Genomic DNA, 24,910 nt, shown 5'->3' with positions numbered 1-24,910 from the left:
TCAAAGAAAATGAATGAAATCATCTGTTGTTTTCAGAGTGCAGTTTTGTTTTTTTTAATGATACATTTAGAATGAGATTCATATATTTAGTTTCACTTAAATATTCTCTTATTTATTAATTTTGGTCATGTTAGTTACACAGGAGTACAGTTATAACAGGGCCAGCTGCTTCAGGAGTTTCCTACAAACTCACAATCTTGTAGAAAAGGTTATGATGAACTGGGGTGAAATGGCAATATGTGCATAATTGTAATAAAAGTTACGTGCTGGGGAATGCATCTCTTTAATGCATTAAACAGTACAAGGACCAGATGTGGAAAGCAGCCCAATCACTACAAAAACCAGTACAGAAAAAATATTACCATTAAAAAAAACCCTGAGGGTTATTAATTTCACTTTTGGTGTGAAAGGGCCTTTACAGTTGGCAAAAATATAACTTTTTTGTTTTTCGTTATTAAAAAACTGATCAGCAAGCCCAGCCCAGGTGACAAAAAGTATCACAAAGAAGTAATTCAATTATTTTCGTTTTAATGAACTAACGCAATATGACAAAGCACTGTTTTTGACAGTAGTTTTCCCCAACTCTGATCGGAGCAGAATCACAGAACATCTGTGTTAGACCAAACAACAAGTCCCATGAGCAGTTTTATTTCTTTATATATTGTGAGATTTAGTTGAGCAGTGTGAGAAAGAGCCTGAAAGCATGTCGGCAACCCTGATTTTATGATTAGCTTGAACTGCAGCCAGAGATAATAACAAGACAGAGAAACAATCGACTAACTGAACCATTATCTAGGCCTCTAAACATGAAGAAATGTTTCATCACACCTTTTGTAGAGTATATATAGTATAATTGCATAAAAAATATTTTATGCTGTAGTGCACAACATATTTTATCCACAAATAATATATGTTATGTATGTTTATAGATATGTATATTTTATATTTATCTTTCATGTGGCACTTCATGCCATAATAAGCCAATATAATTGAAATAAAATCAAATACAGAGATAGACACAACAGCCTTTGCACAGTCTCATGCAGTGTTGATCACACCTTTTAAGACATTTAATAGCAAACATGCTTTTCAGAGAATAGTAACTCATCAAATTTGTAAAATTGTCCTCTACAGGAGAAGTTCAGCATTTTTATGGTTGTTATCACATTTCTGAAAAATGTAAAGTTAGTAGCACTACTGCATTTATCCACTGAGTGGAGCAAATCTGCTGTGCATTGCCAGAATGACTTGAGTGACTTGTGTGCTTGAGGAAGCTGTTGGTTTTTCAGCTGTAGTTTCCAGTGCTGCTGAATGACAGCCCATGTCCGACAGCAATCCTCACTGTTTGTATTTGTTCTCAGATTTGTCTCGCGGCAAGCACGTTTAGTCATGTTCCTGTGGAGAGCAGCGAGAGGAAGGTGGCTCTACCCTCGCCTTGTCATCTGATGAACGGAGGATGCTTTTATAAAGTGTTTTATTGTGTAAAGCCACTGCTGACAAGCCCTGGCAGTCAAATCCACAGAAAATGGAAAAAATTAATGTCATCATTTACTCATTCGTTCCAAACCTGAATGCATTTCTTTCTCCTGTGGAACACAAAAGAAGATTTCTTAACAATACTGGAACCCACACTTCTCCCCTATATAACCCACTGAATGTGTGACTGTGTAAAGATTCAATTGAGATCAGGAGGATAGTTGCTCAGCTTTCTAACATAAGACCTGAGACAAACATGACTTGACAGTCCAACAAGAAATTCACTGGAAACAGAATATGCACAGCTTTCTCTCTGCCAGTCGAGACTCTTAAAGGGACAGTTAACACAAAAAAGAAGATTTGCTGCAACTTTCATCATGCATCTCTCTTCATTTCCCATTGAAGGTTGCCAAAGGTGAACCTATGAAGTTTGGCCTGCTGTGTCTGTTCTTTGTGACTGTGTTTCTGGGCAGTTTTCTGCAGTTGTTCTCAGAAGTCATGGTGGCTGACAAAGACATGCTTCTGTTATCGTCCTCGGCATCCGCTCGAACATAAGTGTGAATACAGTCTTTTCAAAATCGTAACTGAAGGTCACAAGTGAATGGCTTTGAAAGCTGTGGCCGCCTCACATTATACTGTATGTTCCCGAGAGTCCTATTGACTCATTTGCTAAACCATTTCCAATAATTTTTGAAGGCCAATCAAGTTCTTAGTGATTTTACTTTCAAAGTTCACATTTGACTTTGAGTGTCTTAAGTAATTTTAAAAGCTCGTCTCAGACAAACAGATAAATTGCTATGTGGTTGCTATTCTGAGGTGCGTTACCCAAAAACATCATTAGCAAACTACGATCGCAAGTTCCACTGAACTCTGTTAGTAACGAAGGAACTTGTGACCATAGCTGTTTTTTTCTAGTTATTTTTTAGGATGTTCCTAACCAGTTGCTATGGCATTTATCTAGAAAACTACAGACTGGTATCCCTTCTTCCATTCATTGCAAAGACACTTGAGCGGGCTGTGTTCAACCAGCTCTCTATGTTCCTTGGACAGAACAACCTCCTGCACAGCAACCAATCTGGCTTCAAAAGTGGCCACTCAACTGAGACTGCTCTGCTCTCGGTTACTGAAGCCCTGCGACTAACAAGAGCAGCTTCAAAACCCTCGGTACTCATCTTACTGGACCTGTCTCTGCTGCTTTTGACACTGTTAATCACCAGATTCTCCTGTCCACCCTCAGAAAGATGGGAATCTCTGGAACTGCTCTCCTGTGGGTTAAGTCCTACCTCTCTGACAGATCATTCAGTGTGTCTTGGAGGGGTGATGTTTCAAAGTCACACCACCTTGCTACTGGGGTTCCTCAAGGCTCAGTACTTGGACCACTTCTCTTCTCCATCTACATGACATCATTAGGATCTGTCATTCAGAAGCATGGCTTTTCTTATCACTGCTACACTGATGACACCCAACTCTACTTCTCATTCCAGCCAGATGACCCGACGGTAGCTGCTCGCACATCTCTAGCTGGATGAATGACCATCACCTTCAGCTTAACCTTACTAAGACAGAACTACTGGTGATTCCAGCTAACCCATTGCTTCATCACAACTTCTCTATACAGCTGGGTTCATCAACCATTACTCCTTCGAGGACAGCCAGAAACCTAGGAGTTGTGATGGATCATCAGTTCAGCTTCACTGACCACATTGCTACAACGACCCGGTCCTGCAGGTTTGCTTTATACAATATTAGGAAGATTAGACCCTTCCTGTCAGAGCAAGCCACACAACTTCTTGTCCAAGCTCTTGTTCTCTCCAGACTGGACTATTGTAATGCTCTCTGGCTCTTCCTTTTCTTGTCTATCCTATTCTTAAAACAAAAAAAAAAACAAAAAAAAAAAAACACCCTGGCTCTGTGTTCTGTACTAGACTGAGACTTGTCATAACACTTGTATACTGTTGTTGTTCTCTTGTTGATCTGATTGCTTCTGTTCGCTGCCAGCAACTCTCAACATGCTTCAAAATATCTTCTTTTGTGTGTGACAGAAGAAAGAAACTCATACAGTTTTGGAAAGACACGAGGGTGAGTTGACAGAATGTTTCCATTTTGGGGTGAACTATCCCTTAATCTGTTTTTGTGAGGCACTTGTTGGTAATATGAGGATGGAATATTTTCTTACTGTGTTTTATGTCAAAATAGTGCAAGATTGCACTATTTAAATGTATGTGGCATCAAAAATAATATAAAATTTAATCAAAAGTAGTCAGATTACATAACCAGAAATGTGTAATCTAACAGATTATGTCATTGACTACAGTAAGGAAAGCAATTCAGAAGTAATTTACCCAGTACCGTATTTATTAACACACAAAAGATCTGCCATGATCACTTCAAGTGCTTACTTTAACTTTAATTCAATGCCTGCTTTCATGGGCAATAATAAATGAATGTTTACAGCATCAGATAAAAGAAAGTTTGTCAATCTTGTGCATTTCATAATATGCTTTATTTACATAGAAACAGCAGTTTTGCCTCTTAACCTGGACCCAGTGTGTGAATAAGACACATTGTATTTCTCTTAATATTGTATTGTAATAGTCTCTTATAATTATTCTCTGTTATGAAATATATCCATATACCTTATAAATGCAACATTTTATTGAAAAATTACACAGCTCTGTGCTTTTCCTTTATGAAAAGGATTTTCAGTTCATATAATAATATAATGCAAACCCTTACATGAGATTATCAGTGTCCTTTTAGTACACTGCTCCATAAATATCTAGATACGCTGAACAGCTGAGAGTTTCGTTTCAGTCTCTTTGCTTTGCAGCTCATTACTGATAAAGAAGCATGGTCAATGATTTAGTGTTTCCCAAGTATGTAACAATATTTATTATTTACATGTGCTCTTCACAAATGTATTTGTTACCAAAACACTTTCAGTTTGTGAGATTTATCCATTCATACATGTGATGATATTTGTGCAGTTGAGTGTGAAACTGGGACATCACCCTGCAGGGGTTAACAGCTTTAGACTTTAACAATGCTTTATCAGACCAATGTGTTTAGTGCAAACCCAAACAATCAACTGAGAAATCATATAACAACAATTGAAATTGAACAATTTAGATCAAGTGTTGAAGATGAAGTAATAAAGCTCACACATTTTTACAGTTATTGTACTACACAAACACGATAAAGGAAAAAAGATACTACATTAGATCAGATTTCACACTGTAAAAAAAAAAAAAAAAAAAAAAAAAAAAAAAAAAAAAATATAATGCATCTTTTTTACTTGAAACAAGTAAACAAGTAAACAAGTTTACTCTCTCTCTCTCATGCACACACACACACACTTACTCACACACACACACACACACACACACGCACACACACACACACACACACACACGTTTGTCTGGTCAGCTATCCTTGTGGGGACTCTCCATAGGTGTAATGGTTTTTATTCTGTACAGACCATATTTTCTATCGCCCTACACCAACCCTACCCCTAAACCTAACCCTCACAGGAAACTTTCTGCATTTTTAGATTTTCAAGAAACTTCATTCTGTGTAATTTATTAGCTTGTTTACCCGTGGGGACCTCAATTTAGGTCCCCACCGTGACAAGAGTCCCCATGAGTCTGTGTGTATTCAGGTTTAAGTCCCCACCAGAATAGAAAAACAAGTACACACACTCACACACACACTCACACACACACACACACACACACACACACACACACACACACACACACACACACACACACACACACACAATTTTTAAAACCTTCAACTAAAATGATTTTTTATCTGAATTAACAGAGTTCCAAGTTAATCCAAGTTAACAGAGTTTCAGCGTGTTTGATCTGAACTAAAATCTAAATTGTCCATCTTCATCTTAAGGTTTGTAGCAGATAATTGAGTATTGTGATATTGTAATATTATTATTTTTTTGTATGTGTTAGAAACAAATATTCATACAAAATAAAAAATAAATAAATAAATAAAACAAATCCTCAAAACAGCATATCAACAAAGAAATAGAGAGAACAAAAGTGCTGTTTAGCTCAATGAAAATCTCCAGCAATGTCCTGTTGTGGGATGGGGGCAGTTCAGAGTGAGCCTTTATTAACCTTTTGACAGTAATAGTACTTATATTAAAGCTTGCTGAAATAAGCTATTTAGATGGTAGAATGCAGAATGGTTTATAGTTTGGCAGTACATCGATCCACATTCACATAGTTCCTATCGCTACACATCCGTGTCGTCCTACAGTAAATAATAAACAGCACATTACTCGTGGCTAGGTGCTGTCTCTGGGGTGTGGCTGGTGACTCTCAGTATCAACATCCAGAATATCAACTCAGAAAACAAAACTAATCGAGCTTCACAAATATGATTATTCTAGTGGAGGTGGCACACAAACAGCAAACGGATTCTAGGGCTGACAGTAGATTTGATATTTCTCAAAAGATGATTTTAAGAAGACTCCAATGACATCTTATTTTAATACGAGTATAAACTAATCAAAAATGAACCATGCTCACATGTATGGTGGAAAAATATAAAGATGCACACATAGCCACAGAAGGCAGAAGCGTACCGTATGCTGCTTTGTTCGGCTGGAAGGATGATGCATAGGGATTGGAAATCAAACTGTATTCAGGTCTAGATTATGTGTCACTGAAATATTTTACTTATCTGTCATTTTTGCTACCAAACAGTTGCATTTGATTTTTTATTTTATTTTTGTACACTTGATTATATCCTCACACTTTGGCCCATCTCAGATATTTGTCCACAGTGTTTTAGTTGCATTTGTTTTGGTGGTTTTTACTCATATATTTCTCAGTGATAACACTTGAGCATATACTTGACCTGGGGTGAGACTTCTGAAGTTGATGGTTCATTAAAATAGAAAGTTGGCCGTGCATGCATATGTTACATTTTATTAATGCTAGTTTGTTATTTGTTTCCCCATGTATGCGTATTAATGTTCTAAAGATAATATTTACTACATGCATACATGCCATTTGCTAAATGCAACAAAACTGAAGCAGAGTAACACACACATTAACATATACATCTACAGATTAGTTACTAAATTCACTGAAGCTCAGTTTTTGTCAACTGAAATGTATAGCATAGAGTGCAATGGTGACCCTCCTCCTATGTTTTTAGCCCAGTTTATTACAACAACATAAATTAATACATGAACAAAAAATAAAAATGCATATAGACATTTTGTTTGACAACATTCTGTTACATGTTTCTGGAAAACTTAAGACGGTGCTTGTAAACAAAACCATCTTAGTTTTAACAAAATAAAATAATAAAGACACTAATAATAAAATATGACTATAGTAGACTAGTATCAGAATACTCACCTCAGCAACTTGTTTAAACTGAAAGATGAGTTAACTTCTGGTTAATACTTATTCTGTGGGTATATACCACACTCATACCAATACCCAAAATGATGCAAAAAATTGAATACAGTACTTATTTATACATGTAACAATATCATTGTGCATTTACTGTATAAATGACTGACATCCAGTTGTGGCAAGAAATGTGGTAAAATGTAGCCTGAACTGTTCAAGTTGAGTTTTCCTGACTCTTTTTTGCCTTTTATAAATTGATGACAACAGAAGACTTTTGCTTATTTTTGGCCTAAAAGGTGCATGCAGAATGATGTATATCACTACATTATACAACTATTTACAACATTTGTACAGGTGACCATATGTTTCACCAGCCATGACCAACTCATGAAAAACTGCAGGGTTACAAATGGCATAAACTGCAAACACTTGTACATTTGTGCTTTAGAATGCACAAATAATTAGAAATGATAAGAGCATGTACAAATCAATCCTCTGACACATTTGTTAATATTTGACTGATTGCTTTTTCCTCATATAGGCCTGACAGCCATGCATTTGAAGAAGGTTCCCAAAATCTCTTTAGTGATTGCTCTTTAGGGGACATGTAGCCATGCAATACTCAGGTCTTTCCGCTCTACATGATTCTGGAAATATCAGGAATAATCTTACAGACGCTGGTTTCACTGACTTTCCCTTTCCCCTTTTTTTTTGTTTTGCTACAGCTTTTGCTTTATGCACGAGATATGATTTCTTGAAAACAATTAAACAATTCACATATTACGTAAGTGCACGAAAAAAATAAACAAATCCTAAAACGAGATTTAAGAAAAAAACAACAGATGATAAAAACAACAGCACAATACACCTTAAATGTTTTCAGTGGGTTAACGTTTTCAAGAAAGGGTCTTGCTGGAATCTGTAACATAAAATAAGGCCAGCCTATTTAAAACAAACAAACAAACAAACAAAAAATTAAAGATAGAGATAGGAAAACCAGTAAACTACGTTGAATAGACCAAATGCGGTAGGAAAGAAAATGCGGGCGTACGAGTCTATCTTAGTGACACGGATGTGCAAACGGCCATGCCGCCACGCTCCTGAGCGACAGTCCTCGAAGCAGCAGAAGAAGCTGGAGCAGTCCTTCCCATCCAGACACTCGTAGCCGTACTCCTCGTCCCGCTCCTGCATGTGGGTGGCGTTGTTCATCTGGATGGCCGTCGCTGAGCGTGGGCGAATGTCCACAGTGGGGGCCTGCTTTTAGAAGAGAACACGAAATCAGCAAGAGTCCCGTTAAATACACAGCTGTACGGAGCTGCGCTCAAACGTCTGTCAGTGATACTTTGCACCTAATATTACAAGGAGAATGCATTCTTAATTAAATGCAATAGTTGCTTTTTCTTACTTCCTTTAATAGTTAAATAATAAAATATATTTCATATGTATAATGGCTGTTCATTGCACATTTATCTGTCTGTGTTAATGTTGTGCAAAGATTATTTTACACTAGTATATGCATCATGCAAAAATAATAAAGCATAACTGCATCATTAATTCAGTCACTACATCAACGTTTCCCACGTGAGACCACATGGCTCTGTCTAACATGGCATTATGTGTCAACACTGAACAGATAAATACTACGGTATTAATATACTTTCAGTTCTGTATCTTGGCCAGTAACAGTATTACAATATATGTTTGAATATACGCTTGAAATGCACAAATGTTACGAGACCTGCATGTAAATATTTCCCATCAAAATCATGGGATCATTGGGACATATCCACATTTCTGGATTCGCAATCATTTCGCCCAGCACTGGAAGAGTGCTTCAGATCCCTTTGTAAAACGAAGCATGAGCAGCTGTTCACGCTCGCTTCTCTGGGTGCACAGTACGTAGCATTTAGGACAGAGTCACCCGAGGCGGAAACGGTCATGTGACTCGCTTCTCAAAGGGTTTCGCAGAAGCGTTTGGAAAGCACAAGAGCACAGATAGCTTGGCATGTGGAAAGAAAGAAATACAGTGGAATTCACAGCTTTAACTGAATGAAATACAACAACGTTCAGAGACAAAGAGCCTCTTCTGTCTTACATTAGTTATATACATTCATAATGTTATTTATTTTGTTTTTAACTGTGGTTCTCAACTGGTGGGCTGTGACCCAAAAATAGGTTGGACATCTGTTTCAAAACCCTTTTTAATTTCCTTTGGTTCACTGTCACTTATTTAGCCAACTACAAATTCATTAACACTATTAGTGGCAAACACTAATAATTTGTCAAACACTGAATGAATAGTCTGCTATGCTAAAATGCACATTGATCTAATTCCCTCTCTTCTGAATTCTTGAGAACTATCTTTTAATCCATAATAGAAGCTAAATGTAGGCTTCATGCACAATGACTTTTGAAAGATAACTCTGACTAAATCTGCCAAAGCCATCACACTCATACTCTTCAACTGGGATTAAGATAATCAGTGTGGTTGTCTATTTCAAGCTGTTAAAGCTCTGCTGACTGTTTCTGTCAGGTGTAAAGCCTCAAACACGCAGAGGAGGAGGAAGACAGCCGCTTTTTAGTTAAAAGAATGATGCAAGTTTTTCAGCCAAGGCTGTTGTTTTATTACATTAAAGTAAGTGTGTCCCACTGCCTAGTGTTAAACTCACTAGATGTTAGTGCAGTGAATCTAAAGACCAGACACAAGAGCAGAAGGCAGAAACATGCATGATTAGTAAACTTTACATGTGCAATATACCTTTGAGGAAAAGAGCCGCAGGAGCTTTTGTCCACACAGGAAACAAAAAAATATTAGAAATTGAAAAGAAGAAAACAAACAAACAAACCAACAACATGAGACAGACATACAGTATAATGCAAAAAAGACTCTGAAAGTGGAAAGAGAACAAATTACTGCAACCTCACTAACATATACATAGACACAGAGGAAGGGTGTGCAAGGAAGCATATATTAACAGGTTCATGTCTTAAAATACAGACTAGAATGACTGCTCAGTCCTATGGAGAACACATCTGCAAAGTGCATTCACAAATACATTTAGATATTATGTAAACTTTTAGGCATGATAGGAGGAGACTCTCAACTCTGCAGAGATCAAAACGCTTCTACAGCAAAAGCTTCTTGGTGTTTTATTTGAAGAGTTTTACTCCAGAGCGTGCCTTTGACTGGGAACCGAACTGTCGAATTTGGTTTGAGAATCAGTACACATTCATCTGCCTGACATTTTTAACCCTGAAATAAAATAAGACATTTCTGGCACCCCTTTAATCATCTGAAAGTGGAACGACCCCATTTGCTGAGATCAGCCCACCTCGAGCTACAGATGTGAGCACCACGCTGAGATGAAAATCTAAGGCTGCGCTTCAAACCTGCTGCTGAACTGATTCAGATTAAGGGCATCACTGCTCCGTGACACTGTTTGACACAAGTGGTCCACGATGGCAGATCTGACCACATGGAGAAACTAGAGAAAAAAAGCTTCTAGCATGCACAGTTGCACATTATGTTCCAAAACCTAGTGAGCCGTCACCGCCTGCATAGGCGTAATGGAAACTCATTAGTGACTGATTAGAAACGCTCTTCATGGACAACAGCTAACGATCAATTAGGTGCATCGCAAATAGCTTTCCTCACATGAAGCACACAAGACTCATCTAGCACTCAAAGTGGATTCCTGCAGAGTTAACAATAAAGACCTAATTGCTAAGCTAACAACACAAAACTGCAGTAAGCACATGTAATTCACATGCTTGCTCAACACTTTCTGGCAGGTTTATTTAACTACAAAACACATTTTTAGTCAAACTTTAGACTGATTCGTTTATGAATACATACACTACTTGTTTCTTTACACTGAACTCACAAGAATACTGTCTGGGATTGATGCTGCCTTAGAATTTAACCAAAGCAAGGTACCATCTTCACATTGGGTACACATCAAGCCTATCTATCAAATCTTTCTCTCGATCTTAAAATTAGAAAAATACTACTAGTATAACAACGTTCTAATATTGTTGTAATGGTAGATGATAATGTGAATTGTTTTAGAAAGTGTACTCACAGGATTTTTCCTCTTCTTGTCTTTGTTTTTGCTGGGCTTGCGGTTGCTCACAAAGTAGTGGAGCGTTCCGTACTCAATCAGAGCGGCGAAAACAAAGATGAAGCACACCGATACGAAGAGATCCATCGCGGTGACGTATGACACTTTGGGTAAGGACTTCCTAGCAATGGTACTCAAAGTGGTCATGGTAAGCACAGTCGTGATTCCTGGGGAACAATGTAAATAATACTGAATAAGAACATGGAGATTGCAATGTCTGTTACATATAGACTACTTAAGTTATATCTGTGATATTTATGGTGCATGCTTGTGGTTTCGATTTTCGAAGCATTAATCACTGAAGAGTCGGAATAGGCCCAAACCCAAAGCCTCCATATGTATGGCAGAGGATGCCAAAACATGCATTAGGCCAGAGAAATCAGATCTTTCCTGAAGCAAAGCTATAGAGGTTCCTCCAGAATTGACACTTGAACTGAGAACCAGGCTTGAGATGCCCAAAACTGAACCACCAGCAGGAGGCACATCCTCTCCTGCTTGACTCTCCGAAAGGCTTCTGTGTGGAGGCTCACTGCCGTAAAGGCATACAACTTGGCACTACACTTCGAATGATCTCCATGATTAGCCTATTTTTGGCATGTCATGCTTTTCCCTGCTGGAGAATTTCTGTCCAATGCAAAATGGATGAACACGTGTGGTTTTGTTTGCAATTTCTGGCTCACTTGCAAAAGGGGCAGTGTGAAAAGCTTCTTTCACACTGCGATTCCGGCAAATACACGGGTAAAGTGTCCCGGCTATTGTTCCCTGGTCGCTAGATTTTGCACTTTCACACTGCCAGTGATTACCCGGGATATGTGCGTGCTTTCACACACAACCCTTGAAGATCCCGTAATGACACGTGACATCAGCGTGTGACGTGTAATGTACGAGTCGACAACGCTAGGCATGTCATACTTTAACTGAAGCAAGCGAACGATCTCGGCGTCAGCGCGGAAATTGAGGAACTAACTGATCTCTGCTTCATTTCAGTTTGCACATATTTTTTTGTCGTGGATGTTGGTCTTCCTTTAAAACAGCCGGTAAAAGAGTCACGCGATAACGCACGTCATCACTTCGACACGGCATTAGATCTGGCTTTTGTTCACACAGCGCTCGTCCCGGGATTGAACCCGCCAATGTTACTAGGTCCAAACTTCCTACAGTGGAGTTGAAACCTGGGAGGAAAAAGTTCTTCACCGTGGAGTCCTCGACCCTTGCTGAGATGGACAATTCACTAGTCAGACTCCATCAAACCCAACATCAGGACCTCTTGAATCAAGCCCAAGTAGCATCTCAGCAGATACCTGTGCAGAACGTCCTGCATTACAAACCTCAAGCAGGTCATCCTGTGTGGTCCACACCCAAGAGCAACAGCAGCAGTGTTCTGTCCGTCGAGCTGGGGAAGAACAGTAGGCCATTCATGATGATCCATCAGCTCTGTGACACCAGACGATCTGGTGGTCCTTGAACAGCTCATTGCTCAGCTTCCAAAAGATGTGGCCAAGTGGGTCTGGTGCCAGGCACAGATGTGGTCTCAGTTGCATTAATCTCTTATAGCAGCAATTTAAAATTAACCCTGGAGTAATGGTGTGTCCCTTTATAGCCTCTGTCCAAATACAAGACCGCCTTCCCTTTTGATTACATCCATTTGTGATGGGTTCTTTCGGGATCTTCGGGATACTCACACCCACCACCTTAGCATCTCATGGACAGAACTCTTTTTGTATTCTCAAGTAAATTTGTTTAAAGGGTGTTAATAAAAAAATAGACAGAACAAATGTTTAAGAAAATAGGGATAGTGTCACAACACAAAGCCGGTTTATCATGTAGAATATAAACAGAAGGTCTTACCCAAAGAGGTCCTGGCTGGCACGGCATCCTTGTTGATCCAGAATGAAACCCAGGACAGGACAACGATCAGGGTACAGGGGATATATGTCTGGATGGTGAAATAACCCATCCTTCTGCTTAAGTCAAAGAAGACGGTCAGAACCACATAATCTCCTGCGGACAAAATAAAATGTAATGTTATTAACAATAGCACGCACCTATTCACTCATTATTTCAGTTTTCATTAAAAACATCCATCTTTTCAGCCCAGCACATTATATTAACCAAGGTGTATCCTGATGCTTAACAACACTACCGAGTCACCATGCTTTCCTTTAAACCAAAGGATCACAAGAATCACAAGAAACAAAGTCAGTTAAGTGCATCCAGATATTAGACTGGTGGGGTACCTTTGACCGAATGGGGAGAGACTGTTGGACACAGGGGCTGCTGTTACAGCAATTTGACTCATCCAAATAAGTGGGTGCTACAAAAAAGACATGTCCTCCTTGCTGCAGAACAGGCGCTCACAATACTTGCAACGGCCAATGTATTCACAAAACCAGAACCTCGGTTTTATTAAAGATACCATTGTGAGAGCAAAGCCCACTCCAAATGACGTTCATTACCCTGTTTGGTAGATGTGAATTCAACAATCTATCATTTGGGATGTTGGTGGCTTCAGCATCCCATGACACGACATTTTGATGTGAAGATGAGGGCTTGATGATAAACAGGTAGTGTGTGTATGCTTTGGACAACATTATGTTTATAAGGCACCAGATCCATGCAAAGTCAAGGAGATTGTGGAGATGCCTGAACCAACTGGAGTGAAAGGTGTAAAGAGAGTGATGGTGATAGCTTAATTCTTGAACAAAATTTTTACCCCTCCTTGGATGTTATACTAGACAACTCAAATATCTACTTTGTGAGAAAAATCTGCACAACTACAAAAAGGGGTGTTTGAGAAAGAGGTCCTTTCAGACATGGGCATGAGTCAGTTTACCTCCTGGAGCTGGATCTCAAGACACTGCTGAGCACCAAAACACTAGGTGAACTCCCACCACAAAAACTGTGGTTTCAATTAAAGCTGTTAAAATTCACTTTTGACATTGTTCATGTGTTGGATTCAATTTAGACACAATATCAAGAGCTCATGTAAAGCACATGTTCACAGAAGCAGAAAATTATAATAAGGCAAGGAGGGCACTGCCTCCAAATATTAACAAATATGAAATTACAAAGCATAGAAATCCCTTATTTTTCTAAAGTAAATCTGTCCAACAGTGAACAAAAAGAACAAAAGTGTGTTCTGAAGTCTGAATGAACAATAATGGCGTTAATGGGAAGACTAATGAAAATGTAAACAATTCACACACTTGTATATCAGCACTTTGTCAAGTCAAAATCAGTGTGAGAGTATGTTAAAGTGTTATGGATGCTGTAATTCAAAGACATCCTGCTCCAGAAGCAAGGTTTATTGTGATAATACAGACTCAGAAGGCTGACCCTATCTGTGTTAAACTTATCCAGATCTAGACTGGCTTGAAAACTTTTCTATGTCTGAAGACCTGCTCCTCGGGGGCCAAAGAATAGTGACTTCACACTGCATGAGGCAAGAAATCATCCATAGCATACACAAAGTACAACAAAGTATTGTCAAGTCTGGAGATTGGTACTGTCAGTTTGGACTATCCGGACTTTCCTTGCACATCAGTTGGAAAACTGCAGCACATGTTGAGAGTGTAGGGCAGAGGTCAGAGAGGCCTTGTTGACCACTCCAGTGACAGAACGACACTGACAACAAGTGAGCACAGGCTTGTTTTTCTGGGGGAATAACTCATATCTCCTTGTTGAGGATTATTTTTCATGCTACACTGAAGTGACACATCTTACTTTTTGCCAAGTAAGACATGTTCCTGGATCAACATCTTCTGATGATCCCGGATCAACATTATTGTCCAAATATATAGACTTAACCCAATCCCTACCCCTAAACCTAACCTTACCCATTATTTATTCCTAAAATCAGAGGTAAATCACAGTTGATTAACAAGGGTGTGGAAGCACCTAACCCTGATCATAAGCCTGAAACAGATATTTGCTGAAAAATTAGATCTCATTTCTGATTGGTTGATTGGAATGTTGTTCCATGATCAACAAGGATGATGATCCAGGAGCATGTCGTACACTCAGCGTTTACTAATAAGGCACCTCCATAAGTGTCTGATGGGTTTTGCAAGACTCATTAGTATAGACATTTATCTTGAGGGAGCTAACTGATAACATTCAATCCCATTAACCCATGGCTCAACAAAGTATTGCAGATGAAAGGAAAATAGCCAGATAGCTTTGAAACTGAGAAAGTCAGTATTTGCCTCACACAGTGCAACACATCTCCTTCACATAGAGTTAATCAGGTTGTTGATTGTGGTCTGTGGGATGTTGGTCCACTCCTCTTCAAAAGCTGTGTGAAATTGCTGGATATTGGCAGGAACTGGAACATGCTGTCATATACGCCGATCCAGAGCATCCCAAACATGCTCAAGGGTGACATGTCCGGTGAGTATGCTGGCCATGCAAGAACTGGGATGTTTTCAACTTCCAGGAATAGTGTACAGATCATTGCAGCATGGGGCCGTGCATTATCATGCTGCTACATGAGGTGATGGTCGTGGATGAATCAACAATGGGCCTCAGGATCTGGTCACGGTATCTCTGTGCACTCAAAATGCCATCAATAAAATGCACCTGTATTTGTTGTCTATAACATACGCCTGCCCATACCATAACTCCACCACCACCATGGGCCACTCGATCCACAATGTTGACATCAGCAAACCGCTCACCCACACGACGACATACAAGCTGTCTGCCATCTGACCTGTACAGTGAAAACCGGGAATCATCCATGAAGAGAACACCTCTTGAATGTGAGCATTTGCCAAACTCAAGTCAGTTACGATGACGAACTGCAGTCAGGTCGAGACCCCGGTGAGGATGATGAGCAGCAGATGAGCTTCCAAACAGATTCTGCAAACCGATTGTTGCAGAAGCTATCCAGGTGGCTGGTCTCAGATCTTGGGGGTGAAGATGCTGGATGTGGAGGTCCTGTGCTGGTGTGGTTACACGTGGCCTGCAGTTGTGAGGCTGGTTGGATGTACTGTGTAATAATAAAAACTTCCTAATCGTCCGGAAGAAGGAGGCGGGAACCGGCGCACAATCAAAACGAAACTTTAATAATTCAAAATAAACACAAAACAGCGCACCTGCCCCTCACGGACGACTGGTGCGCATAAATAAAAAGCAAACACATAAAATATGGCCCAGGCCTGGTCCTCTCTCGTCCTTCACTGCCGTCGTGGGACTCCAATCACTACACCTGGCCTCACTCCTCGTTCCCACGCCTCTCGGCCCCGCCCCACTCGTCACATACTGCTAAATTCTGTCTTTGGAGACGACTTATGGTAGAGAAATGAACATTCAATTGAATTGTACTGTGTGATAATACTGCACATTTTAGAGTGCCATGTTATTGTGACCAGCCAGTAATAGCCAATAATCCTGCTGTCTAATCAGCATCTTGATATGCCACACCTGTGAGGTGGATGGATTATCTCGGCACAGGAGAAGTGCTCACTAACACAGATTTAGACAGATTTGTGAAAAATATTTGAGAGAAATAGGCCTTTTGTGTAGATAGAAAAAGTCTTAGATCTTTAAGTTCAGCTCATGAAAAATTAGGGCAAAAACTAAAATGTTGCGTTTATAATTTTTCAGTGTAGTAACTAGTTACTATGGGAGCAAACAAGGTAGGGGTGTGGTAATTACTAAGGCAACCGTTGAGGGTAACTATGGAGACAAACAAGGCAGACAGCGGCAAAGCACAAACATGAAACATGTAACAACTTTCTCTTTTTAAAACTGTAACCACTTAATAATGAATCTATACGTCTATAATCTATAGTGAGCTAATGTAGGAAACAAAATTGTACTACATGATTGGTACAGCTGCAATTTCTGAAATATATAAATCTAAAATAAGAGAACAACAATAAACAATATACTTCTGCAAAACAAGAATGTTACATAAAATCATCATATTCGCAACCATCGATACGAGTATGTTCTGTTAAAGAATTTGAAATGTGATTAATTGTTTTGTCCTTACGCATAACTGATCAGCCATCGTTCAAAGCTGCAAAGGCACAATGTGTTTTTGAAACTGTTGCTATTTTTTGTCACATTGCTTTTTTCCAGCTGAAAAACGGATGCTGGTACAGGGCAGTGAATCAGTCCTCTGCTCAGATGCAGTGAATGTTTGACTGAAGTAGCTGCGTCATCTCATTGTGTTAATTTCATTCTCAGCTCACGGACTTCAAAGCAGCCCAGTGCTCAGATTGTCCCTAATGAGAGCACAGCGCAGCACCTCAGAGATCTCATCTGACAGTCTGCTGGCCTGTGATGGAACAAATGGTGCAAGGATTAAAGAAAGACGATGTGAGATGTCTGTTTGCCTTTTATCTCTGCACAGTAGGAACATTCCCAGACTTCTCTTTGAGGGCAGCATTTTTATAACTCTCTTTTCCTGCATTGTTGAGACCTGTATGCACATCACAAGCAACCACGTATAGAAAGATAGCTTCAGCACAGGCCAGAGACCTCTATGTACAAATGTTGCCTATGCACAAAATGGGTAGTGATCCCCAACTTCAAGGAGACCCTCATCATTGCAGATTTTGTATGTCTCCCTAATGAGACGCAAAGTGCTGTAAAAATTCTAATTTTATTAACAGAAAAAAATTCATCAGTACACAATACTCACAGTCAAGCGCATTTTAAGGGCCTTTTTTTAATAGGAATTTGGTTGACCTTCAAATTGGGAGAAACCTTATTTTTCCTCTTTATTACCTGTAAGCTCCATAACATATCATTTTTTAACTGGTTTAAACGGGGCTTATCTTCACAGAGCAATCAGGGCACTGATAAACAAAAACCCTGGATGTGCTGGGGACAGAAAAATAATAATAAATGTGCAAAGACAGGATCTAATTAGCGAAAAAGCAAAAGTGCCGCAACTTTAGTCACAGACTCTCGTCTTATTCATAGAATATGTAACAGAGGCTGGGATACTGTGGTATGCTTTCTGAATCTTATGTGGAGTAAAAAAAACAAACAAAGAGGGATAAAGTTTAGATATATCTGGCAGAAATTAGATCGTCAATGCAGATGCTTTGAGGACCAGTCTGCAGTGTTTATTCAGTATTCTATTACAGAAGAAAAAAAATAAATCTCAAAGTTAATAAAGTGTTGATGTTGTAAGATGAGATTCACTGTTGATTGAACATAAAGAAGCGGAGGTGAAGGCATTGTTTACAGCTGTCCCCGGGATTATCTTATTGCATAAGGAAGCAAGAAAAAGGCAGGGATTTAGACTCAAATAAAAGTATTAGATTCTCACTCTATCAGACAAAACGATGGTTTTAAAAATGAGAAACTGAATAGAAAATCTGATTTAGTCCGGTTTATTTTGGTTGTACTTGTCACCAGGTTTTTCACCTGCATTAATGTATTAAAAAGAATAATAAAAAAGAAGGACTGATGAGCTTAGGAAGTGCTTTCAGCCAGACTGACTACAGAAGACAACAGTCTCATTATCAAAGTCCAGAGAAGTAAAAACAGAAGGTTCAGCCAAAACATAAAAAAATAAAAAAACCCTGACCAGTTCTTAAACAAGATCCTTTGGACAGATGGAACTATGGTCCACCATACCAGAAAGATGGGAAGACTATAGAGAAGGATCATAATCCGAATGGAACATGGAATGGGTGTGCATGGTCGACAATGAAATTAGTGTTTAATGAGTGTTTAGAACTATATCAGCTCAGATTCAGTCACATTCTACCAAACTGATACGTACAGTACAGATGGACAATGTCCTAAAACACACCACAACATTTACCAAACATATTTTTAAGACAAAGAAGTGTAATGTCAAGTCAATCATCTTACCTAAACTAAATTAAACATGCATTTGCCTTGCTGAAGACAAGCCTTAAAGCAACTTTGGTAAAACATCACAGGAGAAAACCCAGAATTTGGACATTTACCGCAAATGTTTTTGAGGTCATATATATATCCTGAATAATTTATTATTGCATTATGTGAGCTTCTAAATAATAATAATAATAATAATAATAATAATAATAATAAAGATACATTGTTCAAATGCACTTTGGATAAAAGCATCTGCCAGATCAATGAATGTCAACAATGTATCTCTGAGAGCAGAAGTGATAGACGCATTATCCCTTATGCTTAAAAACTTTTAAATATTTTTCCTACACTCCAAATCCCATAACTATAAAGCACAAACACACACACACACACACACACACACACATATATATATATATATACAGTACAGACCAAAAGTTTGGACACAGCTTCTCATTCAAAGAGTTTTCTTTATTTTCATGACTATGAATATTGTAGATTCAGACTGAAGGCATAAAAACTATGAATTAACACATGTGGAATTATATAAATAACAAAAAAGTGTGAAACAACTGAAAATATGTCATATTGTAGGTTCTTCTTTTGCTTTGATTACTGCTTTGCACACTCTTGGCGTTCTCTTGATGAGCTTCAAGAGGTAGTCACCTGAAATGGTCTTCCAACAGTCTTGAAGGAGTTCCCCGAGAGATGCTTAGCACTTGTTGGCCCTTTTGCCTTCTGTCTGCAGTTCAGCTCACCCCTAAACCATCTGGATTGGGTTCAGGTCCGGTGACTGTGGAGGCCAGGTCATCTGCAGCACCCCATCACTCTCCTTCTTGCTCAAACAGCCCTTGATGCCTTCAGTGTGACTCTACAATTTTCATAGTCATGAAAATAAAGAAAACTCTTTGAATGAGAAGGTGTGTCCAAACTTTTGGTCTCTACTGTATATCAATGAATCAACGAACAGAGGGCAGGTTGAGAACCGTGATCGTACTTTAGGTAAGGGAAATCGAAAACGACAGTAGACATGGAGACACGAGATGCTATTCGAAGAGAATTTGTTTTGCATTTTGAATGGAGGTGGTTTGGGACCTAATTGCGACAGGTTTTGGGAAAATCTTAATTTATCAACTGTTACCGATTGTCAGCAAGAAACTGGGGTGGCCAAAGTCTGGCAGGGTGATAATAGTGTAGAAAAGGCCCCAAAGTTATGTTATTGTTGCTATTATTTAGTACAGTTGACCATAACGTGCTTTATGTTTCACTTTACTCCCGTTTATTCAGTGTTTGTAATAGGGTAGCAAAGGCGCGCGCTGGTTTGTATATTATATCTGACGTCACGCAGTAGTATGCAGTACGATAGAGATGGTCAGTCGGTTGTCACGCAGTTAGTATTCAGTATGATAGAGATCATCGGTCGGTAAAATTATAATTGTGAGTGACACTTTCCTCAGCGTGTGCGTGAATGAGAAAAGTAAGTAAATCTGCTGCATTACTCGTGATATTGTATTTCTTGGACAGCTGTTATTTCTGATGTTCGATATGGATGAGAGTTAGGAGTTTAGGGGTCGTTACACGACCGCTGTGTTAATTATAATCACGGTTGTACGTTACTTTCTAGCTTCGGTCCACCTGACTCAGTACGTTGGGTTAAATGGGTCACATCGTGTTCAGACATGTTTATTTTATTCAATACTTGTTGTTATGAATGTTAAGTGCTCTGTGGCTGAGTAAAATATGAAGTGGTGTTAAATATCATTATCTGGACCGCTATTGATGCTTTAAAGTATATTATAGAAGACAGAAAGTTCTATCTACGTTATTGATAACTTAATGCATGGTAGAAAATCTGAGAAGTGTCTGAATCCTTTCTCTCTGCTTACATTTTAGGATTTAAGAGATATAGTCATATTCTGACTACTGTTTAATTTATGTTTGTAATGTTTATTGAATGAGTGTTGAATGAGTGTATGCATATGTTTCCTTTATTCATTTGTATTTGTTCTCTCTTTATAGAAACCACACTAGAAATTACTCTCACCTTTAAACTCACTCATACAAGAAAGAGGAGGAATAAACAGAATAATAAGAATTATCTCTCCGCTCTTCATTTCATACTCTGGAATATTTGGCCTTAAGTGGTGTTCTGGCCGACACACCTGAGTGAACCTGGTGATAAACCCAGAATTAGCACCTAGACTGAGTGTTTAACCATTATCTTCACTTCATTGATGGTCCTTCGAGCCGGATATTACTGGGTTTATGTCAGAGATGGAATTACATCCAGAGTATGATGTCTGTGGTGCACGTCCCAAACGGCACATTCGCCCACCTGTGCGCTATGCAGATTATGAGGTTGATTATAGGGGCTACATCGGTGAGAGGTACAGAGAGGAATTAGAGAGTACTCACCAGGAGGGAAATGCCAGGATGACACCCCTCTCCTCCCCTTATGACTCTTCCCTTCGCCTGCAGAGGCGGGATGCTATTCTTCAGGAGATGGACCTGGGCTATAGGGCGGAGAACCAACAGCCCAGCCAGAAGAATCAGCTAGCCCCCCAGCGGTTTCCAGAGAGAGAGTTTAGGGAACAGCTACGAGACTACTGTACTCCCCTGCCTTCAGTGCTGCACCCCATACATCCACAGGAGGAGAGCCGAGTTGAGTTAGATGACATTCGTCATGAAAGACACCTTCTGCAGCAGACACAGCGGGACATGGCATCAGACTTAGTCGAGCTAAGAGCATTGCGAGCAGACATGAAACAGTTAGTAGATGCTGTTCGCAACATGCAGAGTCCAACCTCTATTCATACCAGAAAGCCAGAGTTAACGGTGATGTCGCCATGGCCACCTGTTGAACGCAAACCTAAAGCTGAGGAAGAGGATGATTGGCCTGCACCACCACCATGGCCAGACCCAGAATTGGACGAGCCTCTCCCTAGTGTCCCACCTATAGCACACTCGCTTATCAGTAGAATAGATGAGGTTCCAAGAATTAAGGAAGAAGCACCACCAGCCCCAGCTCCTAACATGTTTGTGGGCCAGCCACAAGTTAATCACTCAGCACGTGAGGCCCTTCCTACCGTCAGGCCATGGGAGGACACTGCCCGTCATCCACCTCCCTGGTTCAAGCCCATTCAGTTTTTGCCGCAGACACACAGATTACCTTCAGCTGAGCCCAAGTACCCTACTGCTTATGGTGGTCAACGGAGTGAGCTTGGCCCCAACCTAACGCCCCAGCAGCGCCATCCAGGCATGGCATGGACACAGCCCCCGCCTTTTAGCTCACCTCAGGATCGTAACTACAGCATCCCAGAACCAAGTTACCGTGGGCCACGCCCAACAATCCGCAACTTCTCAAGTCGGGACCCAAGTGAGTTCGCGCGGCTCAAGATCTCATTGGAGAACCTCCTACCACATGATGCATCTGAGCTGTTTAAATATCAAGTGTTGGTCGATCACCTGCAACTAGAAGAAGCCAGGTTAATAGCAGATGCTTACCTTAACTCCCCAACACCCTTCTCAGACACAATGGTTGCCCTCAATGACAAGTTCGGCCGGCCACATCAGATAGCGCTGAGGCGTATTGCTGCTGTGATGGACTCACCAGACATAAGGCGGGGAGACTTTGCCGCCTTTGAGAAGTTTGCACTCCAGATACAATCACTGGTGGGGATGCTGAAGACGCTTGGCCACGAGGGTGAAGTGGAACTACAATGTGGCTCACATGTTGCTCGTCTGTTGAGCAAGCTGCCGCCTGAGCAGAGAGCAGAGTTTCGCCGCTGCATGTACCATCAGGGCACACAAACCCACACCTTAACTAATCTTTCAGATTGGTTGAAATACGAGTCTTGGTGCCAGGACTCTGAAGGACAGTTAGCTGTGAGAGGAGCTCGGGAGAAGCCGGTGTCCAGATATGAGGGTAGGAAGGGTAAGCAACCTACTACTGTCCTCCATGGTGTGAAGGACACTGCTAAGAAATCTGAGGCTCCAGTTCCAAGCAGCTCCTTCACAAGGATCAAGAGCAAGCCATATTGTCCATTCTGCAATAATGAGGAACACTACCTTAGCCAGTGCACAGAGGTATCCAGGCTAACAAAGGATCAGCTGACCGAATGGATAAAAAGTAACAAGAGGTGTTGGCGATGTGCACGGCCACACCAGGCGGCCCAGTGCAACTTAAAAAAAACATGCAGCCTCTGCCAAGGGAAACATCTCCAGGTTCTGCATGAGGTGAATATGAGGTCATCCAAGGAGGCAGCGTCAACACCGGCAGTGAAAAGCCAAGGCACCAGGGGGACAACAGAGGTTCTGTATTTAGACAGACCCACTGAAGGCAGTCGGGTCCTTCTGAAAGTTGTCAAAGTCCGCCTTCACCATGGTGACCAATCAATCAACACCTATGCCATACTTGATGACGGTTCTGAGAGAACTATGCTGTTGTCAGATGCTGCAGAGAAGCTAGGTGTGCAGGGGATTAAAGAGGACCTACCACTACGTACAATTAGAGAGGAAGTGCAGACACTTCGTGGTGCATCAGTGTCGTTCTTTATTTCTTCGCCATTAAACCCAAAGACCAAGTTTAAGATTACAGGTGCATTCACTAGTGATCGTATTGGACTAGCTGTCCATACTTACCCCATGGAGCAACTCCGGAACACCTACAAGCACCTCACTGGCCTTCCCATACGGACTCTTATAAATGTCAAACCCCTGCTTCTCATTGGGAGTGACCATCCCCATCTCGTCACTCCCATTGAACCTGTCAGATTGGGACCTCCAGGTGGGCCTGCTGCCATCCGCACAAGGATGGGCTGGACTCTGCAGGGCCCATCGAGTGTAGTCCGTCACCACGCCCAATCACAGCAGTGTCTATTTACAACAGTAACACCCCAGGTGAGCGAGCTTATGGAACATGTTGAGAGATTATGGCAGGTCGACATTGTTCCATTCAGAAGCGAGAAACTAGTTACTCGTTCAAGGCAGGACCAAGAGGCCATCAGCATCCTGGAGACCAAAACCATCAGGGTAGAGGTTGATGGCATTCTCCGTTACGCAACCCCACTGCTCCGCCGGAAAGACATGCCGCTCCTTCAGGCTACCAAAGAAGCCGTCATGCCCTGTTTACGAAGTGTAGAGAGGCGACTTGCCAGAGATCCTGCACGAGCAGAAGCCTACAGAGTGGAGATGGAGAAATTAATAAAGGCGGGCTCTGTCATCAAGTGTGGACCGAAAGTTTCAGACAAGGAAGGTTGTGAGGAATGGTATATCCCTCACCATATGGTGAGCCATAATGGCAAGAATAGGCTGGTATTCAACTGCTCCTATCAGTATCGAGGGCAGAACCTCAACGACCATCTACTGCCTGGGCCGACCTTAGGAGCATCACTCCTGGGAGTTCTGCTAAGATTCAGAGAGCATGCAGTTGCAGTTAGCGGAGACATTAGAGGCATGTTCCACCAAGTTCGCCTCCTCCCAGAGGATCGTGCTCTGCTCAGATTTCTTTGGCGCGACATCAGTCAAGAAGGACCTCCTGCAGTGTACGAGTGGCAGGTGCTACCGTTTGGTACAACGTGTAGCCCCTGCTGTGCCACATTCGCCTTACAGCGCCATGTCTCTGATAACAGCCAACCAGATGAAGATGTGAGGATATCAGTTCAGAAATGTTTTTATGTAGATAACTGCCTCCAGAGTGTTCCCACAATTGTGGAAGCGAGGCACCTAGTCAACAAACTACGAGCCATTCTTGCGTCTGCAGGCTTCGATCTACGTCAGTGGGCCAGCAATGAACCAAGTGTAATAAGTCACCTACCAGAAGAGAGCTGCTCTGCTAGTGTTGAGTTGTGGCTGGCTCAGAACAAGATCGATACCCCAGAATCTACTCTAGGGCTAAGCTGGCTCTTCCACACGGATGTTCTTGGTTACAAGCATCGCCATGTGGAGTACGGTGTCCCCACGATGCGTAATATCTACAAGGTGCTGGCGAGTCAGTACGATCCACTCGGCTTCATCCTACCCTACACCACCAGGGCTAAGATAATCGTCCGACACCTTTGGGACAAACACAGGGGATGGGATGATCCACTATTACCGCAGGAG

The 24,910-nt window shown here is 40.8% G+C and overlaps 1 protein-coding gene across 4 annotated transcripts in view; it reads right to left on the bottom strand.

Annotated features, from left to right (window-relative positions):
- Positions 1-6,649: 6,649 nt before the first annotated feature.
- The window catches only part of LOC127942048 (gamma-aminobutyric acid receptor subunit gamma-2-like), a 45,951-nt gene continuing 27,690 nt past the window's right edge, over positions 6,650-24,910 (bottom strand). The window contains exons 7-10 of one of the 4 annotated variants that reach the window (XM_052537576.1): positions 12,833-12,985; positions 10,946-11,151; positions 9,622-9,645; positions 6,650-8,117 (exon numbers count right to left, since the gene is read on the bottom strand). In XM_052537576.1, the coding sequence (XP_052393536.1) occupies positions 7,839-8,117; positions 9,622-9,645; positions 10,946-11,151; positions 12,833-12,985 (662 nt within the window). In that variant the 3' untranslated portion in view covers positions 6,650-7,838. Of the gene's footprint in view, positions 8,121-9,621; positions 9,646-10,945; positions 11,152-12,832; positions 12,986-24,910 lie in introns of all 4 variants that reach the window. The other 3 variants (XM_052537575.1, XM_052537577.1, XM_052537579.1) reach the window with 3 other exon arrangements.

The sequence above is a fragment of the Carassius gibelio genome, chromosome A21 (genome assembly GCF_023724105.1).
Source record: "Carassius gibelio isolate Cgi1373 ecotype wild population from Czech Republic chromosome A21, carGib1.2-hapl.c, whole genome shotgun sequence".
Classification (NCBI taxonomy): Eukaryota; Metazoa; Chordata; class Actinopteri; order Cypriniformes; family Cyprinidae; genus Carassius; species Carassius gibelio.
The sequence above is the reverse complement of the archived record's forward strand: the minus strand, read 5'-3'. Positions and strand labels throughout refer to the sequence as shown.